Source organism: Babylonia areolata, chromosome 29, assembly GCF_041734735.1.
Source record: "Babylonia areolata isolate BAREFJ2019XMU chromosome 29, ASM4173473v1, whole genome shotgun sequence".
In the NCBI taxonomy this organism is placed as follows: Eukaryota; Metazoa; Mollusca; class Gastropoda; order Neogastropoda; family Buccinidae; genus Babylonia; species Babylonia areolata.
The window spans coordinates 26,216,981-26,239,452 of record NC_134904.1 but is presented as its reverse complement, the minus strand read 5'-3'; the positions used below and the strand labels follow the sequence as shown (position 1 = coordinate 26,239,452).

General features: G+C 40.8%; 1 protein-coding gene across 6 annotated transcripts in view; it reads right to left on the bottom strand.

Moving 5' to 3' along the window:
- LOC143302197 (RILP-like protein 1) overlaps window positions 1–22,472 on the bottom strand; it is a 67,182-nt gene that overhangs the window by 34,797 nt on the left and 9,913 nt on the right. For 5 of the 6 annotated variants that reach the window (XM_076616756.1, XM_076616760.1, XM_076616755.1 and 2 more), the window contains exons 4-6: window positions 20,030–20,266; window positions 17,501–17,648; window positions 11,162–11,315 (exon numbers count right to left, since the gene is read on the bottom strand). In XM_076616756.1, coding sequence (XP_076472871.1) covers window positions 11,162–11,315; window positions 17,501–17,648; window positions 20,030–20,266 — 539 coding nt within the window. Of the gene's footprint in view, window positions 1–4,264; window positions 4,323–11,161; window positions 11,316–17,500; window positions 17,649–20,029; window positions 20,267–22,472 lie in introns of those variants that run through there. The other variant, XM_076616761.1, reaches the window with a different exon arrangement.

The window sequence follows — 22,472 nt, the reverse complement described above, 5'->3', positions numbered from 1 at the left end:
TCACTCAACTAAACACAATGACACACAGGTATGTGTGCTACAAATGTCACTCAACTAAACACAATGACACACACATATGTGTGCTACAAATGTCACTCAACTAAACACAATGACACACATGTATGTGTGTTACAAATGCCACTCAACTAAACACAATGACACACACGTATGTGTGCTACAAATGTCACTCAACTAAACACAATGATACACACATATGTGTGCTACAAATGTCACTCAACTAAACACAATGACACACAGGTATGTGTGCTACAAATGTCACTCAACTAAACACAATGACACACACATATGTGTGCTACAAATGTCACTCAACTAAACACAATGACACACATGTATGTGTGCTACAAATGTCACTCAACTAAACACAATGACACACATGAATGTGTGCTACAAATGTCACTCAACTAAACACAATGACACACACATGTGTGCTACAAATGTCACTCAACTAAACACAATGACACACATGTATGTGTGCTACAAATGCCACTCAACTAAACACAATGACACACACGTATGTGTGCTACAAATGTCACTCAACTAAACACAATGATACACACATATGTGTGCTACAAATGTCACTCAACTAAACACAATGACACACACATATGTGTGCTACAAATGTCACTCAACTAAACACAATGACACACACATATGTGTGCTACAAATGTCACTCAACTAAACACAATGACACACATGTATGTGTGCTACAAATGTCACTCAACTAAACACAATGACACACACATATGTGTGCAAATGTCGCTCAACTAAACACAATGACACACACGTATGTGTGCTACAAATTTCACTCAACTAAACACAATGACACACACGTATGTGTGCTACAAATGTCACTCAACTAAACACAATGACACAAATGTATATGTGCCACAAATGTTACTCAACGTAACACAATGACACACATGTATGTGTGCTACAAATGTCACTCAACTACCGTTAAACACATTACACAATGAGTGCAATAAAAGTCACTCAACTACTGAGTGAAATATAATGATAAAAATGGTACACAAGTCTACACAGGTGCTACATAAGTTTCCGAGCTAAAAAATAGTAACACAAGTGCCATCTTTGACAGATAACAAATAATTATCAAAAGCAAATCATCTAATCAGAGCAGAACTAGTTATCCATCCATGTCAAGCTTCAAGCATACACCAACACTACAGAAACTGTATCACAAAGACCTGTTATATCTGAATACTTTAAGCTCTGAAGATGACCAACATCACATGAGGTAACCAATACCAAGTGAAAGAAAAATACTGTGATGCATCAAGCAAATTTTTTAGCATCCAAAGAAACCTCAAGTGCAAGTTATCATTAATTAGCAAGTGATTCCACTGACCTCTCTCTCTCTCTCTCTCTCTCTCTCTCTCTCTCTCTGTACTTTCACTTCATCTCTCATTATAGTAAGACAGTTTCTACAGGGAAAAAAATCCATCATATCATAATTAAAAAAAGGGGGGAACAGAATATTCTAAATAGGAAAAATGAATGCTGGAACGGCTTTAGAACTTCAGTCTATCTTACCATCATCAGACTCGGAAACTATCACTGGCACAGACACACTAAATTACTAACAAACTCAAGCACAACATACCAAATAACAAAACAAAAGAATCAGATTCATTGAAAGTGCACACCATGCAAATGCAAACTTTTATATTGTATACTGACACAATTACTTCCCTTAAACTGCTCTCCCCCCCCACCCCCCCACCCCGACCCCCCCACCCCCACACACACACACACACACAAACACATACATGTGCATACACATTCACAGAAGGCCAAATGTGTGAATCCTGAAATCCATGTCAATGTTTTCGTGGGTTACGGAAATACAAACAGTGAAACATGCACAGCATGCATGATGCCCCTGAAAACGTAGTATGACTGCCAAAATAGCGAGGGAAAATTAGCCACACAATCATATAAAATCTCACTGGTATAGTGCTTATGGGAGTTACAGCCCACAAAATGGGGGGAACATGGGTGGGAGGTGGGAGAGTAAAGGTGGAAGGAATGTCTGGTATACATCAAATTCTGCGTTCCTTCCTTCCTTTGTTTCTTTTTTTATGGGGGGGGTGGGGGGGTGGGGCGGGGGGGTGGGGGGGGGATCCATGTTCTCTTTCAGGGCCTGTGGCAATATGGCCCAGATGGGACAAAACCTTTGGTCCATCAACTCTCTTGCTGTGTGCTATGCCTGACACCACGTCTTGTGACATAGCCTTTCCCTCAGAGAACAGGCAAGGTCTGTACAGTGAGGGCAAGTCTTCCCGATGGTGTGGCTTTCCTGTTCCTGAATCCCATCAGGTTCAAGCTGACATGTTTTTCTGCCTGGCTGATCCTGTCAGGTTCAAGCTGACATGTTTTTCTGCCTGGCTGATCCTGTCAGGTTCAAGCTGACATGTTTTTCTGCCTGGCTGATCCCGTCAGGTTCAAGCTGACATGTTTTTCTGCCTGGCTGATCCTGTCAGGTTCAAGCTGACATGTTTTTCTGCCTGGCTGATCCTGTCAAGTTCACGCTGACATGTTTTTCTGCCTGGCTGATCCCGTCAGGTTCAAGCTGACATGTTTTTCTGCCTGGCTGATCCTGTCAGGTTCAAGCTGACATGTTTTACAGCCTGACTGATCCCATCAGGTTCAAGCTGACATGTTTTTCTGCCTGGCTGATCCCGTCAGGTTCAAGCTGACATGTTTTTCTGCCTGGCTGATCCTGTCAGGTTCAAGCTGACATGTTTTACAGCCTGACTGATCCCATCAGGTTCAAGCTGACATGTTTTTCTGCCTGGCTGATCCCGTCAGGTTCAAGCTGACATGTTTTTCTGCCTGGCTGATCCTGTCAGGTTCAAGCTGACATGTTTTTCTGCCTGGCTGATCCTGTCAGGTTCAAGCTGACATGTTTTACAGCCTGACTGATCCCATCAGGTTCAAGCTGACATGTTTTTCTGCCTGGCTGATCCTGTCAGGTTCAAGCTGACATGTTTTTCTGCCTGACTGATCCCATCAGGTTCAAGCTGACATGTTTTTCTGCCTGGCTGATCCTGTCAGGTTCAAGCTGACATGTTTTACAGCCTGACTGATCCCATCAGGTTCAAGCTGACATGTTTTTCTGCCTGGCTGATCCCGTCAGGTTCAAGCTGACATGTTTTTCTGCCTGGCTGATCCTGTCAGGTTCAAGCTGACATGTTTTACAGCCTGACTGATCCCATCAGGTTCAAGCTGACATGTTTTTCTGCCTGGCTGATCCCGTCAGGTTCAAGCTGACATGTTTTTCTGCCTGGCTGATCCTGTCAGGTTCAAGCTGACATGTTTTACAGCCTGACTGATCCCATCAGGTTCAAGCTGACATGTTTTTCTGCCTGGCTGATCCCGTCAGAACCTGACATGTTTTTCTGCCTGGCTGATCCTGTCAGGTTCAAGCTGACATGTTTTTCTGCCTGGCTGATCCTGTCAGGTTCAAGCTGACATGTTTTTCTGCCTGGCTGATCCTGTCAGGTTCAAGATGACATGTTTTTCTGCCTGGCTGATCCTGTCAGGTTCAAGCTGACATGTTTTACAGCCTGACTGATCCCATCAGGTTCAAGCTGACATGTTTTTCTGCCTGGCTGATCCCGTCAGGTTCAAGCTGACATGTTTTTCTGCCTGGCTGATCCCGTCAGGTTCAAGCTGACATGTTTTTCTGCCTGGCTGATCCTGTCAGGTTCAAGCTGACATATTTTTCTGCCTAGCTGATCCCGTCAGGTTCAAGCTGACATGTTTTTCTGCCTGGCTGATCCTGTCAGGTTCAAGCTGACATGTTTTACAGCCTGACTGATCCCATCAGGTTCAAGCTGACATGTTTTTCTGCCTGGCTGATCCCGTCAGGTTCAAGCTGACATGTTTTTCTGCCTGGCTGATCCTGTCAGGTTCAAGCTGACATGTTTTACAGCCTGACTGATACGTCCAGTTAGGTAGGATGTTGCATTCCACTGGACTCTGTTGCTGTATACTTTTTTGTTTATGGTTTAGTTTTGTTTTTCAAGTCATGAATTAAAAATTCGCTAAATCGACAATAAACTACCAAAAAATCTTTCCAGGGAAAAAAGAAACCGTGACAAGTCTGACACCTGATATACAATGAATAGGTGCAAAATGTAACATAAAATAAAATAAATCAACAGAAACATAAACAAATAGATAATAAAAATAAATCAATAACCATGCACATCACCACTGTCAGCCTGATCACCACTTACTCAACATGCTCTTCCTCCTCTCTGTCCTCTTCTGCTTCTCTTTAAACAGATGAAAAGCAGCGGGGAGGGAGGGAGTTAGCAGACAGCAAGAAATGCCACACACACAATGGACAACAGAACAAACTGCAGTGTGTTAGTTTGATATGACCGGTGTAGCAGCCTAATCCTACCCCTGTTGGGTCCCCCCGCCCCCTCTCGTCCCCGCCCCCCCCACCCGAGTCAAATCTGGCTTAACCCCAGGGTCTATGTTGACTAGGCTGGAATGACCCTCGTGGGTTAACTTCAACCAGTCAGAACTGTACCCTTTCTTCAGTCAGTTCCAGTAGTTTGAGGCTGTTACATCAGTTCCCTTTCTTCAGTCAGTTCCAGTAGTTTGAGGCTGTTACATCAGTTCCATTTCTTCAGTCACTTCCAGTAGTTTGAGGCTGTTACATCAGTTCCATTTCTTCAGTCACTTCCAGTAGTTTGAGGCTGTTACATCAGTATCCTTTCTTCAGGCACTTCCAGTAGTTTGAGGCTGTTACATCAGTATCCTTTCGTCAGTCACTTCCAGTAGTTTGAGGCTGTTACATCAGTTCCATTTCTTCAGTCACTTCCAGTAGTCTGAGGCTGTTTCATCAGTATCCTTTCTTCAGTCACTTCCAGTAGTTTGAGGCTGTTTCATCAGTTCCCTTTCTTCAGTCACTTCCAGTAGTTTGAGGCTGTTACATCAGTTCCATTTCTTCAGTCACTTCCAGTAGTTTGAGGCTGTTACATCAGTATCCTTTCGTCAGTCACTTCCAGTAGTTTGAGGCTGTTACATCAGTTCCATTTCTTCAGTCACTTCCAGTAGTTTGAGGCTGTTACATCAGTTCCCTTTCTTCAGTCACTTCCAGTAGTTTGAGGCTGTTACATCAGTATCCTTTCTTCAGTCAGTTCCAGTAGTTTGAGGCTGTTACATCAGTTCCATTTCTTCAGTCACTTCCAGAAGTTTGAGGCTGTTACATCAGTTCCATTTCTTCAGTCACTTCCAGTAGTTTGAGACTGTTACATCAGTTCCCTTTCTTCAGTCACTTCCAGTAGTTTGAGGCCGTTTCATCAGTATCCTTTCTTCAGTCACTTCCAGTAGTTTGAGGCTGTTACATCAGTTCCATTTCTTCAGTCACTTCCAGTAGTTTGAGGCTGTTACATCAGTTCCCTTTCTTCAGTCAGTTCCAGTAGTTCGAGGCTGTTACATCAGTATCCTTTCTTCAGTCAGTTCCAGTAGTTTGAGGCTGTTACATCAGTTCCCTTTCTTCAGTCACTTCCAGTAGTTTGAGGCTGTTACATCAGTATCCTTTCTTCAGTCAGTTCCAGTAGTTTGAGGCTGTTACATCAGTTCCATTTCTTCAGTCACTTCCAGTAGTTTGAGGCTGTTACATCAGTATCCTTTCTTCAGTCACTTCCAGTAGTTTGAGGCTGTTACATCAGTTCCATTTCTTCAGTCACTTCCAGTAGTCAGAGGCTGTTTCATCAGTATCCTTTCTTCAGTCACTTCCAGTAGTTTGAGGCTGTTACATCAGTTCCATTTCTTCAGTCATTTCCAGTAGTTTGAGGCTGTTACATCAGTATCCTTTCTTCAGTCAGTTCCAGTAGTTGAGGCTGTTACATCAGTATCCTTTCTTCAGTCAGTTCCAGTAGTTTGAGGCTGTTACATCAGTTCCATTTCTTCAGTCACTTCCAGTAGTTTGAGGCTGTTAAATCAGTTCCCTTTCTTCAGTCAGTTCCAGTAGTTTGAGGCTGTTACATCAGTTCCCTTTCTTCAGTCACTTCCAGTAGTTTGAGGCTGTTACATCAGTATCCTTTCTTCAGTCACTTCCAGTAGTTTGAGGCTGTTACATCAGTTCCATTTCTTCAGTCACTTCCAGTAGTTTGAGGCTGTTACATCAGTTCCCTTTCTTCAGTCACTTCTGAGGCTGTTACATCAGTTCCATTTCTTCAGTCACTTCCAGTAGTTGAGGCTGTTACATCAGTATCCTTTCTTCAGTCACTTCCAGTAGTTTGAGGCTGTTACATCAGTTTCCTTTCTTCAGTCACTTCCAGTAGTTTGAAGCTGTTACATCAGTATCCTTTCTTCAGTCACTTCCAGTAGTTTGAGGCTGTTACATCAGTATCCTTTCTTCAGTCAGTTCCAGTAGTTTGAGGCTGTTACATCAGTTTCCTTTCTTCAGGCACTTCCAGTAGTTTGAGGCTGTTACATCAGTATCCTTTCGTCAGTCACTTCCAGTAGTTTGAGGCTGTTACATCAGTTCCATTTCTTCAGTCACTTCCAGTAGTTTGAGGCTGTTACATCAGTATCCTTTCATCAATCACTTCCAGTAGTTTGACGCTGTTAAATCAGTATCCTTTCGTCAATCACTTCTAGTAGTTTGAGGCTGTTACATCAGTATCCTTTCTTCAATCAGTTCCAGTAGTTTGAGGCTGTTACATCAGTTCCATTTCTTCAGTCACTTCCAGTAGTTTGAGGCTGTTACATCAGTTCCATTTCTTCAGTCACTTCCAGTAGTTTGAGGCTGTTACATCAGTATCCTTTCGTCAGTCACTTCCAGTAGTTTGAGGCTGTTACATCAGTATCCTTTCGTCAATCACTTCCAGTAGTTTGAGGCTGTTACACCAGTATCCTTTCTTCAGTCAGTTCCAGTAGTTTGAGGCTCTTACATCAGTTCCATTTCTTCAGTCACTTCCAGTAGTTTGAGGCTGTTACATCAGTTTCCTTTCTTCAGTCACTTCCAGTAGTTTGAAGCTGTTACATCAGTATCCTTTCTTCAATCACTTCCAGTAGTTTGAGGCTGTTACATCAGTATCCTTTCTTCAGTCAGTTCCAGTAGTTTGAGGCTGTTACATCAGTATCCTTTCTTCAGTCACTTCCAGTAGTTTGAGGCTGTTTCATCAGTTCCCTTTCTTCAGTCACTTCCAGTAGTTTGAGGCTGTTACATCAGTATCCTTTCGTCAGTCACTTCCAGTAGTTTGAGGCTGTTACATCAGTTCCATTTCTTCAGTCACTTCCAGTAGTTTGAGGCTGTTACATCAGTATCCTTTCATCAATCACTTCCAGTAGTTTGAGGCTGTTACATCAGTATCCTTTCGTCAATCACTTCCAGTAGTTTGAGGCTGTTACATCAGTATCCTTTCTTCAGTCAGTTCCAGTAGTTTGAGGCTGTTACATCAGTTCCATTTCTTCAGTCACTTCCAGTAGTTTGAGGCTGTTACATCAGTTCCATTTCTTCAGTCACTTCCAGTAGTTTGAGGCTGTTACATCAGTATCCTTTCGTCAGTCACTTCCAGTAGTTTGAGGCTGTTACATCAGTTCCATTTCTTCAGTCACTTCCAGTAGTTTGAGGCTGTTATATCAGTTCCCTTTCTTCAGTCAGTTCCTGTAGTTTGAGGCTGTTACATCAGTATCCTTTCTTCAGTCACTTCCAGTAGTTTCAGGCTGTTACATCAGTTCCCTTTCTTCAGTCAGTTCCAGAAGTTTGAGGCTGTTACATCAGTTCCATTTCTTCAGTCACTTCCAGTTCTTCAGTCACTTCCAGTAGTTTGAGACTGTTACATCAGTTCCATTTCTTCAGTCACTTCCAGTAGTTTGAGGCTGTTACATCAGTTTCCTTTCTTCAGTCACTTCCAGTAGTTTGAGGCTGTTACATCAGTATCCTTTCTTCAGTCAGTTCCAGTAGTTTAAGGCTGTTACATCAGTTCCCTTTCTTCAGTCAATTCCAGTAGTTTGAGGCTGTTTCATCAGTATCCTTTCTTCAGTCACTTCCAGTAGTTTGAGGCTGTTACATCAGTTCCATTTCTTCAGTCACTTCCAGTAGTTTGAGGCTGTTACATCAGTTCCCTTTCTTCAGTCAGTTCCAGTAGTTCGAGGCTGTTACATCAGTATCCTTTCTTCAGTCAGTTCCAGTAGTTTGAGGCTGTTACATCAGTTCCCTTTCTTCAGTCACTTCCAGTAGTTTGAGGCTATTACATCAGTATCCTTTCTTCAGTCACTTCCAGTAGTTTGAGGCTGTTACATCAGTTCCATTTCTTCAGTCACTTCCAGTAGTTTGAGGCTGTTACATCAGTTCCATTTCTTCAGTCACTTCCAGTAGTCTGAGGCTGTTTCATCAGTATCCTTTCTTCAGTCACTTCCAGTAGTTTGAGGCTGTTACATCAGTTCCATTTCTTCAGTCACTTCTAGTAGTTTGAGGCTGTTACATCAGTTCCCTTTCTTCAGTCACTTCCAGTAGTTGAGGCTGTTACATCAGTATCCTTTCTTCAGTCACTTCCAGTAGTTTGAGGCTGTTACATCAGTATCCTTTCTTCAGTCACTTCCAGTAGTTTGAGGCTGTTACATCAGTTCCATTTCTTCAGTCACTTCCAGTAGTTTGAGGCTGTTACATCAGTATCCTTTCGTCAATCACTTCCAGTAGTTTGAGGCTGTTACATCAGTATCCTATCTTCAATCACTTCCAGTAGTTTGAGGCTGTTACATCAGTATCCTTTCTTCAGTCAGTTCCAGTAGTTTGAGGCTGTTACATCAGTTCCATTTCTTCAGTCACTTCCAGTAGTTTGAGGCTGTTACATCAGTTCCATTTCTTCAGTCACTTCCAGTAGTTTGAGGCTGTTACATCAGTATCCTTTCGTCAGTCACTTCCAGTAGTTTGAGGCTGTTACATCAGTTCCCTTTCTTCAGTCACTTCCAGTAGTTTGAGGCTGTTACATCAGTTCCCTTTCTTCAGTCAGTTCCAGTAGTTTGAGGCTGTTACATCAGTATCCTTTCTTCAGTCAGTTCCAGTAGTTTGAGGCTGATACATCAGTTCCCTTTCTTCAGTTAGTTCCAGAAGTTTGAGGCTGTTACATCAGTTCCATTTCTTCAGTCACTTCCTGTAGTTTGAGGCTGTTACATCAGTTCCATTTCTTCAGTCACTTCCAGTAGTTTGAGGCTGTTACATCAGTTTCCTTTCTTCAGTCACTTCCAGTAGTTTGAGGCTGTTATATCAGTATCCTTTCTTCAGTCAGTTCCAGTAGTTTGAGGCTGTTACATCAGTTCCATTTCTTCAGTCACTTCCAGTAGTCTGAGGCTGTTTCATCAGTATCCTTTCTTCAGTCACTTCCAGTAGTTTTGAGGCTGTTACATCAGTTCCATTTCTTCAGTCACTTCCAGTAGTTTGAGGCTGTTACATCAGTTCCCTTTCTTCAGTCACTTCCAGTAGTTTGAGGCTGTTACATCAGTATCCTTTCTTCAGTCAGTTCCAGTAGTTTGAGGCTGTTACATCAGTTCCATTTCTTCAGTCACTTCCAGTAGTTTGAGGCTGTTACATCAGTATCCTTTCTTCAGTCACTTCCAGTAGTTTGAGGCTGTTACATCAGTTCCATTTCTTCAGTCACTTCCAGTAGTCAGAGGCTGTTTCATCAGTATCCTTTCTTCAGTCACTTCCAGTAGTTTGAGGCTGTTACATCAGTTCCATTTCTTCAGTCACTTCCAGTAGTTTGAGGCTGTTACATCAGTATCCTTTCTTCAGTCAGTTCCAGTAGTTGAGGCTGTTACATCAGTATCCTTTCTTCAGTCAGTTCCAGTAGTTTGAGGCTGTTACATCAGTTCCATTTCTTCAGTCACTTCCAGTAGTTTGAGGCTGTTAAATCAGTTCCCTTTCTTCAGTCAGTTCCAGTAGTTTGAGGCTGTTACATCAGTTCCCTTTCTTCAGTCACTTCCAGTAGTTTGAGGCTGTTACATCAGTATCCTTTCTTCAGTCACTTCCAGTAGTTTGAGGCTGTTACATCAGTTCCATTTCTTCAGTCACTTCCAGTAGTTTGAGGCTGTTACATCAGTTCCCTTTCTTCAGTCACTTCTGAGGCTGTTACATCAGTTCCATTTCTTCAGTCACTTCCAGTAGTTTGAGGCTGTTACATCAGTATCCTTTCTTCAGTCACTTCTGAGGCTGTTACATCAGTTCCCTTTCTTCAGTCACTTCCAGTAGTTTGAGGCTGTTACATCAGTATCCTTTCTTCAGTCACCTCCAGTAGTTTGAGGCTGTTACATCAGTTCCATTTCTTCAGTCACTTCCAGTAGTTTGAGGCTGTTACATCAGTTCCCTTTCTTCAGTCACTTCCAGTAGTTTGAGGCTGTTACATCAGTTCCCTTTCTTCAGTCACTTCCAGTAGTTTGAGGCTGTTACATCAGTATCCTTTCTTCAGTCACTTCTGAGGCTGTTACATCAGTTCCCTTTCTTCAGTCACTTCCAGTAGTTTGAGGCTGTTACATCTGTTACATCAGTATCCAAAATGCATGTGCACTCCTCAAGAAACCCCACCCGAAAACAGCAAAGGTGTTCAGAAGATCTGAATCTGATGTGGTCACCACTAGTAAAGTGTGTAGTGTGTAAACCCCCTGACAGCAAGACATAGCAGTTTGTGTGTGTGTGTGTGTGCGCGCGCGTGTATGTGTGCTTGTGCTTGTGCATATGTGTTTTTGTGTCAGTGTATCAATGTGTGTGTGGTCATGCTGAGAACATGATCAGAAGCTTTAGTAAGAGAGTCATACAAGCTCTAAGTTGCATTCAGCGCACCGAAGCTCAGGTGAGAAAGCAAAGAGCACTATTAGTTTTTGTATATTAGCATATATATATGTGCCATTAACAGCATTGGTCCACATCCAAAACTACATAAGACTGTGGATTATAGCTTATATTTAGACAAACCCCATAGGTACTAGTACAAAGTTGTGGAAGAAAAACAACAGCATTTGATTTTCTGTCAGACACATGTAGATACCAGCCCAGAACAAACAAATGAAAAATATCTCATACTGACAGACTACTAAATTTTTTGTCAGTCATATCAAAGCATACACCAGCTTAGAACAAAAACCAAAAAACACTCACCGAGGGCGATATAAACTGAGCTCTTCCTCCACCTCAATCAAGCGTGTCTTGAGCTCATTACGCTCCATGAGCACCTGGCGGAGTTCATGAAGTGTGAAGCGAGGGCGATTGGGGTCTTTGAGGTCAATGATCATCTTCCCCTCTAGTTCAAGACCTGAGACAATTAAAAAAATTTTTTAATTATCCATGAACTATTGTAAGCAAATTCTAACTTTCCAAGGCCTGAGACGATACAACATAAGAAGAACCATTATTCAGACCATGAACGCTAAAATTAGGCTTCAAAACTAAAAAATTCTAAGACATGTAAAAGAATCTGGAAAGGAACTCTGAAGCAAGTGAACTGCAAAACTGATTCTTCATACCCTAATGGCATGTTGGAAAACTTGCAAAATATAAAGAAAATTTTCCACATCAACTTTAAACTAAACAAGACATATCAAGGGACAAGACAGAATTGATAATGTGTTTTGGCAGGAAATAATGCAATTCTTTGATCACCTATAAAAAAAATGAATTGTTTTTTCAAACTTGTCAAAAAAATTACATTGCACTGATCAAAAATATAATTCATCCAGTGAAAACCAAAAACTTTAGAATACAAACTCATACTGGATAAAACAAAGCAAACTTGATGCTTGAGTATAATACTTCAACTCATTCTATTCCCAAAACATGATTTCAATGGATACAGAAAGAAGAAAAAGTGAAAGGTAATTATGAGAGGTTCATAGGCATAACACAAATCCATAATTATTATGAATATGTTACTTGAAGATAAAGAAACAGTAACCCCATGAACCTTTAATATTTGGTTCCGAAAATCTGGCACACATTTAGGTAAGTCAGGATGGTCAAGAGTCAATGATGTTACAAAAGAAATAAGATTAAAAGTTCTTAATAATGGAGAATTCTACACAACATCTATCCAAAAAGTGAAAGTAAAAGAAAACAATAAGTGTTCCTCATGTCCAGACACTGTTGATTACATTGAACACATTTTCTCTGAATGTCCAGTCATACATAGAATTTGGTGTTACATAGAAAAACTGATCGATTCAAAAACAGATCTCATATTGAAACTTCAGTAACTGATATACTTTTTGATGTTGACAAATCACAATGGCTGCTTGGAAATAACAAATACATCAATTACATTATCCTTGTAAGCAAATGTTAATGAATAGTATTTTCAAGAAAACTAAGTCGTCCCTTTCTATGCAATCCTTTTTTTTTTCTTTTTTTTTCTTTTTTTTCTTTTTTGAAAGAGAGCAAAGTAAGAAGTCATCTAAATTCATGTAAGTAAATATAAAAAAGATGTTACTGTTACTATTGTGTCCACATCAAAATATCATTAAACACATTAGTTTACATAAAAAGAACCATCATTAAGCACATTAGTTTAGATTTTTTTTTTAATGTAACTGTCATAAAAAGGACCACTGTTATGTGCTTGTATAATGTTTAATTATAAGACGTGTCTGATAAAAATTGCCATAATGGATAAAAAAAATAAAAAAAGAAGGGGAAAAATGACAAAACACTACTAACACACACGCACACCTGTGCCCCCCCAGCCCCCTTCCACACACACTCACGTACATTCATGGATGTGCACTGGCACATGAACACAAGCATGCTCACATGGTCACACAGCACACACACTCACACACCTATACACACATACATACACACACACCTACACACACGCACACACACACACACACACACACACACACACAGGGATTGAGATGAAAGTGAAAGAGAGACAATGCTTAGGAACCACACACTGTAGAACAAGTAAAACACAGACATGGGCAAAAACACTCATCAAACAATAAAGAAGAGAAAAAAAATTCCACTTCTGGAAAAATACAAGGCAAGTTTGACTGATTTAGTACACTTGCTTTGTTATCAATTTCTGCTTTATTTTTCATCCAACAGAAAATGTTTTAAACAAAAAGAAGAATGAACATGGAGAAAAAATATGATAGACGACCCATTACAAAAAATATACATATGAAAAGAGAGTGGGGAAAAATTGGAGGCTGAAGGACCAACATAAACACACTAAAAAGAGAGTGATGCTTTTGAGAGTCTACAAAAAAGCAATCTGAAGATAATAAAGGAATACTTCTCAAGACCAATTGCAGTCTGTTTTCAAACTAACGAAAAACTGGATCACCACCTATGATCAGTAGAAAGAAGATGAAAACCTGGTCTGCTTTTGTGTGCCTTCTAACCAGGAGGAAAATGAAACCCATGATCAAGATTAATAAATTACTGAACTTTGAGTTACCAATTCAGAAAGTCACTGCTCTCAAAACCGTGTTTATATTCAGATTTGTTTGTCAATGTCTATCACGCAGTTATCAAAACACTGACTAAAAAAAAAAAAGGTCATTAAAAAAACATTTTTTTTAAATGTTAGGAATTATCAAAACACTGACTAAAAAAAAAAAGGTCATTAAAAATTTTTTTTTTTTTTAAATGTTAGGAACCAAGATGAAATACATGACACTTTGCATGCTGGCATTTTGGTCACAAAGATTCTCTGAGTTTTGATAATTCATTAAACATTTAATTTTAATTCAGGAGGATCATTTCACAGCTGGGTTTGTTTTTTTTTTATATCATAATTATTATTTATTTATTTATGTATGTACGCTTATCTTTTTTTTTTTTTTTTTTTTTTTTTTTTTTCTCTCAAGGCCTGACTAAGCGCGTTGGGTTACGCTGCTGGTCAGGCATCTGCTTGGCAGATGTGGTGTAGCGTATATGGATTTGTCCGAACACAGTGACGCCTCCTTGAGCTACTGAAACTGAAACTGAAACTGCTTTATCAATGACAGAAATGAGGTATATTTTCTTGTCATCAGAAACAGTGAGGCAAAAACGTTTCAAACTTTTACAAACCTGGAAATTTTTTAAAAAATTTATGAACTAAAAAATAACAACAAAAAGGCATGTCACTTTTTACAAATTCTTAAAAACATTTGAACTCTGCATTGATCATGTTCTGTCTAGCATACAGTCTGATTCCTATTCCTGCTGCTCCATCCTCCACACCGTTTGTGTCATCACACCACAGTGCTGATCCTGATCACCTGACAAGGCTCTGTAAATGATACATGCCAGCAACAACCAGGCCTGATAAATACAGACACCTGTAGTGTTGGTCAGGAAATTTGAGCAACACTCCCAAAAGACACATCCATTAAGTGGATAAACCCCCACTCTGTGGTCCCCGTCTTTCCATTTGAGCCCAGAGCACAGTCAGCTCTGGGCAGGAGCCAGCCATGGGCCATCAAAATCCCACCTGTGATGAAGCTCGAACCATCCTCCTCCAAGTGATCTGTCTGCGATGTTAACCACTCTATCATGGCAGCTGGTAAAGCATAAGAGTTCATTCCTTTATTTCCATATTACACAGTTAAAGAAGTTTTTGATTCAGCGAGTTCACCAATATTAACCCCTTCACTGCTAGTACGTTTTGCTATGGCCTATGCTGAGAAAATTTTCAGAAAATCAAGAAAAGCACGCCAATGATTTTAATTTGCTTATATTTCAAAAAGTACTGAAGATAAGTGCATAAAAGTATATATCAAATGAAAGGAAAATGAACCAAGATTTTGTTTTTGATACTCACATGTTCAAATAATGAGTCAATCTGACAGAAAAATTCCATAAAATGCATTAATAAAAAAAACTGGGACTGTCATTCCAGCATGTAGGTGCTACAATATCAACCAGGTTATCAACCTGTCTTTCTTGTGACTGTTGTGATCAACCACACACACTGTCAAGGCTGAGCAACAGTGTCCAGGTGCATAAGACTCCAACACAGTCCACACAACGAATTAAAAGGGTGTACTCACCCAGGATCTATCACCAGTAAAAACGCTGTGTGTGGTACTTGCAGAAACAGTCTTCAAGACGCAGTGCTGGTTTGCTGGGGCAGTCTGGGCAGTAGAACCCCACATCCTTTCTTTGTCCTTTCTTCCAGCAACCTCTCCACCTCCTTTGTGGCCAGGCCTTCTGTGGGGTAGGTGGGATGAAGTGTTGTCCACACAAGACAAACAGCGTGGTCATCTGTAGCAGTGTCTCGTCACCAAAAATCATGGCACTAATTACATCCTTCTGAAGTCCAGGAGTGTACTGCTGTTGCCTGCTTTTTTGTAGAGGATGTGTGCTTTCAGCATGGCAATTTGTAGAAAATGCACACACAGCTATTTGTACCACTTCAGGGTTTTCCTTGTGGCATCGCAGGGCTGCAGCTGTTGGTCATGATGGTCCATGGCACCCATGTTTTTGTTGTAATCCAGAATTGCTGGAGGCTTGTTTACTGCCCTTTGGTCTTGCTGCTGCTGGTCTTCAGCTGTAGGTTTGTGGCAAGTTGTCAACTCCAGATGATCCAGGATGAACATCATGATCATCACCATGCTGCATACCTGAAACACATTGCATAAAAGACTAAGTTTGTTGGGTTTTGGGTTTGTTTTTTGTTTTTTACATATAAAAAGATCATGAAATGGTACCATTTTATTTCTGATTGTTTTCAGAAGCTGAAATACAAACACACACATACCTACCCCACCCCCCACCCCAAACCCCCAAAACACACACACACTGAAACTGGTTCATGGTATGCCACACCCCCTTCATTCTCTCTTTCTAATACAAAACAAAATGACAACACACACACACACACACACACACACACACACACACACACTTCTACAAGTGTTGCATTTACAAAGTAATTTAGGCATACAGTTCTGTATATCATTCTCTGATTTCAGTTTTATAAACATCATCTCTCCCCACCCCTCTCTCTCTCTCTCTCTCTCTCTCTCTCACTCACTCACACACACACACACACACACACACACACACACACACACACACACAACAACAACAACAACAACAATAACAACAACATCAAACCAATACACACTCAGGAACGAACACACAGAAAGCTGCAGGCGAGCGACACACGCTGTCATCAACAATGAGCCAGCCAGCAAGCCACGCCCCCTGGGCTGTGATGGTCAGACACAGTACCCACGTGACTGACCTCTCACACACACTGATCAGTGACTGACGAAGCCACTTACCACAGCTAACACATTCAAAACACACACAATGCAGTCATAGTCATTGTTACAACAAACAGAAAGCAAATAATAAATTGACAAACCTCAAAAACACCCACCTGCATCTTGAATCAGCTGAGCTTGTCTGTCTTCAGTTTCGTCAAGCAACTCCCCCTCCACCCCCCTCCATTGTCAAAATCAGCGTCTTCGGCATCAACTTCACGCAGTTCTGTCTCATTCAGTCCACAATCTTCATCTCTACTGTTTGCATCGCGAAAGAATTCTTTCAATACAAGTGCAAGTGTTGGGGTTTGTCTGCGTTCAGCCATGGCTTTGCAAACACAACTTGAGCTTCGTACAAACTTGCAAAACTTTCGCCATAAATATGACAATCCAATGAATAATTTTAGCTTATGGAACTCAGGAGATAAAGAGCTCTCAGGGGAGCTAATTTAATGGTTAGCAGACTGTATTTTCTGTAATGCGGGACTCGAAACATAGAACGTTGTAACATGACGTACGGCGCACGTCAATACAGCATTGGTGAGCAACATTTCATGACGTACGCCGTACGTCAACAGCGCAGTCAAGAGGTTAATGACGTGATTTTGTTGTTGTTTCTATATCATGTACTGTAGTTCCAATGGTGAGAGACAGCAAGGAAGACAAAGGGAGACATGAATCAAAACATTTGGAAAAGAACTGAAGGAGGAATGGCTTTTCCTGCTCAGACAGCATGAGGCAGGCAGCAATGGTGATCTCTGGTGGTGGCCTCATGTGGCAAGAAGAGGACCAACTACCCACCCATCAGTGATTACATGTTGATGTACTTTTGATATTTCACAATTTGTAGTTGTCTGTCTACCTCTCCTAAAGCAAACAGAATCCAAAATATCATTACACACACGCTCTCTCTCTCTCTCTCTGTCTCTCTCTCACACTCAGACACACACAAAAACAGAGAGACTAAAATGTAAACACACAAACTCATTCTCTCTTGCACACTCTCACACAGAATCTAACATCAAAAAGTAATACACACACACACACACACACACACACACACACACACACACATGTACACTCACATTCTCTCTTGTCTCTCACACGCAAAGACCAACTCTCACAGTCACATAGTCACACACACGCACTCTTGCTCACTCACACACACAGTCTCCTATCTCTCACATGCAAAGTCTAACACACACACACACAAAGACTAACACACACACACACAAACTACCAGGAGACGCAGGTGAGGCAGAAGAATCGCTGCTCCCTTCTCCTGTTCCTCCCCTTCTTGCTGCCTCGGTTTCCGCCGCCACAGATTTGGTGCCTGTCATCCCTCCGTCCTCTGCTATCTCCTCCCCTGTGTCCCCATCCTCGGCTTCCTGCAAGTGTCAGTCGTCATCAGTTTGGTGCTGGTTTGTTGTAGGGTTGTTCAGATTTAAAATGACATCAGTTTGTTGTTTGTTAATGAGTTCTTCAGCTTTAAAATGACATCAGTTTGTTGTTTGTTAATGAGTTCTTCAGATTTAAAATGACATCAGTTTGTTGTTTGTTAATGAGTTCTTCAGCTTTAAAATGTCATCAGTTTGTTGTTTGTTAATGAGTTCTTCAGCTTTAAAATGTCATCAGTTTGTTGTTTGTAAATGAGTTCTTCAGCTTTAAAATGTCATCAGTTTGTTGTTTGTTAATGAGTTCTTCAGCTTTAAAATGACATCAGTTTGTTGTTTGTTAATGAGTTCTTCAGCTTTAAAATGTCATCAGTTTGTTGTTTGTTAATGAGTTCTTCAGCTTTAAAATGACATCAGTTTGTTGTTTGTTAATGAGTTCTTCAGCTTTAAAATGACATCAGTTTGTTGTTTGTTAATGAGTTCTTCAGCTTTAAAATGTCATCAGTTTGTTGTTTGTTAATGAGTTCTTCAGCTTTAAAATGTCATCAGTTTGTTGTTTGTTAATGAGTTCTTCAGCTTTAAAATGACATCAGTTTGTTGTTTGTTGATGGGTTGTTCAGCTATAAAGTGTCATCAGTTTAACGTTTATTTGTTATGGCTATCAGCTTTAAAATTTCTTTAGTGTGTTGTTCAGCTTTAATACCTCATCAGTTTGTGGTTTATTTCAGGGTAGTTCAGCTTTAATACCGCATCAGTTCATGGTTTGTTACACTGTTGTTCAGCTTTAATACCTCATCAGTTTGTGGTTTGTTACAGGGTTGGTTAGTTTTAATACCTCATCAGTTTGTGGTTTGTTGCATGGTTGTTCAGCTTTAATACCTCATCAGTTTGTGGTTTGTTACAGGGTTGGTTAGTTTTAATACCTCATCAGTTTGTGGTTTGTTGCATGGTTGTTCAGCTTTAATACCTCATCAGTTTGTGGTTTGTTACAGGGTTGGTTAGTTTTAATACCTCATCAGTTTGTGGTTTGTTGCATGGTTGTTCAGCTTTAATACCTCATCAGTTTGTGGTTTGTTGCAGGGTTGGTTAGCTTTAATACCTCATCAGTTTGTGGTTTGTTGCAGGGTTGGTTAGCTTTAATACCTCATCAGTTTGTGGTTTGTTACAGGTTGGTTAGCTTTAATACCTCATCAGTTTGTGGTTTGTTGCAGGGTTGGTTAGCTTCAAAATGTCATCAGTTTGAGGTAGGTTTGTTAAGGGTTGTTCTGCTTTATAACTTCAATAGTTTGTGGTCTGTTGATTACAGAAATGTTTCAATTTAAAACATCAACAGCTTGTGGTTTCTTACAGAGTCGTTCTTTAAAACATCAACAGTTTGTGGTTTGTTTGATACAGAGTTATTTCGCTTCAAAACATCATCACTGAGGTGTGTCTGTTGCAGAGTCATTCAGCTTTAAAACATCATCACTGAGGTGTGTCTGTTGCAGGGTCATTCAGCTTTAAAACATCATCACTGAGGTGTGTCTGTTCCAGGGTCATTCAGCTTTAAAACATCATCACTGAGGTGTGTCTGTTCCAGGGTCATTCAGCTTTAAAACATCATCACTGAGGTGTGTCTGTTGCAGGGTCATTCAGCTTTAAAACATCATCACTGAGGTGTGTCTGTTGCAGGGTCATTCAGCTTTAAAACATCAGCAGTTTGTGGTTTGTTTGCTACAAAGTTCTTTCACTTTAAAACATCTTCAGTCTGAGGTGTGTTTGTTACAGGGGTTGATCAGCTTAAGATGTCATCAAGAGTATTTGTTACAGAGTTCATTGGCTGTTAAACATCATCAGTTTGAAGTTTCTTTGTTACATCGTTGTCAATTTTAACATACTGAGATTTGAATATTTTTGTGCAATGGATAGATGACTGGATGTTCATGGGATAAAACCTTTAATGAAGGTGTAGAAATATGTGGTGTGGTTTGGTGCATGTGGTGTGTGTTGTGTTTTGTGTGATTGTGTATAACATACGTGTATGTGTGTCATGTAGTGTGTCAACATGTGATTCTTTTTTTGAATAGGGGACTCAATGATATGCATATGACCTATCTTTTCTAAATCAGAACATCATTCTTATAAAATATCGCTCACAGTATCACGAGGAAAACTAAGAAAACCCTAAAAAGAAAATTTAATCTCCTGGAAACTGTACAGTCAATAAGACAAATCAGAATTTTTAAACAGTGCGAAATGTTGACCTATCAAAATGAAATAAAATGTTCAAAAAAAATATTTAAAAAAAATAATAATAATAATAAAACTACACAAAAGTCATGAGGAAATGAAGAGCAAAAAGGAAGAACAACATGATTCACCCAAAATGCGCTCACTTCTTCACTTTTTCTCTGCTCAGCAATGGCCGCTCGCACAGCAGCCCTCTGCTCATCGAATTTTTCCCGCTCTGAGATCATGACCTTGACCTTTTCCACCTGAGCATCTTTTTGGTGCAGGGCAATCTCCAGCTCAGCTTTTTCATCCAACAGAACCCGAGTCTGCTTTTTGTGGGTGTTGTTCTTGTGACGCAGGTCGGCGTTCACTTTGGCTATCTGCTCCAACTGAGCCTGCAGCTGTTATAGAACCAAGAGCCATGTTGAATCAAATCTAATCAATCAAAAATACTTCATTAATCCATATGGAAAATAATCTGTGCAGTTAAAGATCCATTATAAACACACATCTCTTTTGTACTTCATTAATCCATATGGAAAATAATTTGTGCAGTTAAAGATCCATTATAAACACACATCTCTTTTTTGGGGGGTGCCCGATCAGATTATGCATGTTTTCATAATCATATCTAGCACACAATGAAAACTAGTGAACTGAAAATCCACAGTGACAGTCAATACTAAAACAAGGCACACACCCACCCCCATACTAACAAATAAACATATCCAGTAAAAAAAAACACATATAAGTCAGTAAAATTCAAACACTCCACACCCACACACAAACAACACACACACATACATTCACACGCATGCACACACACACACACATACAAACATACACACACAGACACACACACGTTACGGAGCCAGGATGAAAACTGACATTGTTATACTTTTTTTAATGGAATACATTAGTCAGGAAAGAAACTTTCATGGATAAACACAAATCTAAGTCTCAACTTTTTCTACGTCACCTTTCTTCTAATTTTAACCAAGTCAGAAACGCATACTGCAAAATAATTTCAGACTCTTGACCAATTGCATTGTATCAACAGACAATACTTCCCAAGTTCAAGTTCATGCATTTAAATTCATAATCATATGCAACCTGTTTTGTTTTTTTCCCTTTAAAACTATTTTTTTTTTGTTATTGGTGGTGGTAGAGAGGAGTTTGTATTATACTCCATGTTTGGTGATACATATACTTACCAAACTGATGCAAACTAGGCCTATTCGTTTGCTCTGCTTGGCCAAATTTCGCGTGGCTAACAGTGAAAAGACGACCCGTCTTCCTTGGTCCACTCTTAGCCAATCAAACGCCTCTAAGGTAGAAGTTGATGAAGGGATTCTCAGACCACCAGAAGGCTGCCTCCAAGACATGCTGCAGTGGCACTGAGTGCTGGAAAGCAGCCGAAGTAGCTATGGCCCGCACTTCATGAGCTCTGGGATTAAGACAGCTGATATCCCTGTGAGAATGAGAGTAGGCTCTAAGAATGACTTGCGAAACCCAGCAGGAAATAGTGCCTGCAGCGATGTCTTTCTTGTAATTCTCACTGACGGAGATGAGAAGACGCCTCTGAGAAGAACGCCTATGGCGAGACCTATCCCAATAGTATTTGAGACACCAATCCTCATCATCTTGGGCAAGAATATCAGACAAAGGTCTGACCCTCAGAGAGGGGGAAGGGACCTCGGGGTCTTGGTTCTTAGCCAGGAACTCTGGAAGGAAACGAAGAGTGATGGAACCATCTCTATGGAAGGCCAGATCTTGTGGCATTCCACTGAGACCATGAATCTCACTTCTACGACGGCCTGTGTCCAGCAACAGAAGGAAAGTGGTCTTGAAGGTGAGTAAGTTGAAAGGAATAGTTCCCAATGGCTCGAAGGGTTGTTTTCAAATGAAATCCAGCACCAGGAACAAGTCCCACAGGGGCACTCTTCTGGGGTTTCTAGCTTCCTTCAGAGTGGCGCCCCTAGCCACCCCTCTCAGCAGGAAATCCGCTTCAAAGGCGGGACCACCTAGCTGTTTGATTGTGGTACAGATATCAGACCTGTATCCTTGCACAGAACTAGCAGACAGGCTGAGAACAGAGGAGCAGTGAGCCAGAAAGTTGGCCAGCTGCATGCTCGTAGGGTTAGTACGGGGAACGTCCTGAGCTGTACACCACCGCAACCATTTCTTCCAGCAAAGTCATACAAAGTCTCAGTTCTCTTCACTGCTGTCTGGGCTGTAAGCAGAACCACACACTTAGCCGACAGCGAGATCCCCCTGACAGGCCTGATAGTGCCAGACACTGATAAGTAGGTCAGCTGCTGTGCCTGCTAACCCGTCACTGACCCTTCTTTGTCTTCTATTAAAGCGTGGCAATTTGCGCGCCTCTTTTGAGCGGGCTGGTGAGCATGCTCCTACTTCTGTGGCATTAATGTTTGCACTGTTGGAAAGAGCGGACACTTCTCTTTTTGTTGGTGGTAGTACTTTCCTTGGCTGGAAAATATTTTTTAAGATAGCAGTATTTACTTGACAGAACTGTGCTGACAATTGTGACTGGCGGTGGTGTGGGTTTTTTTCATAGCAGAAGTACCGTGAGTTTGGTTTTCCTTC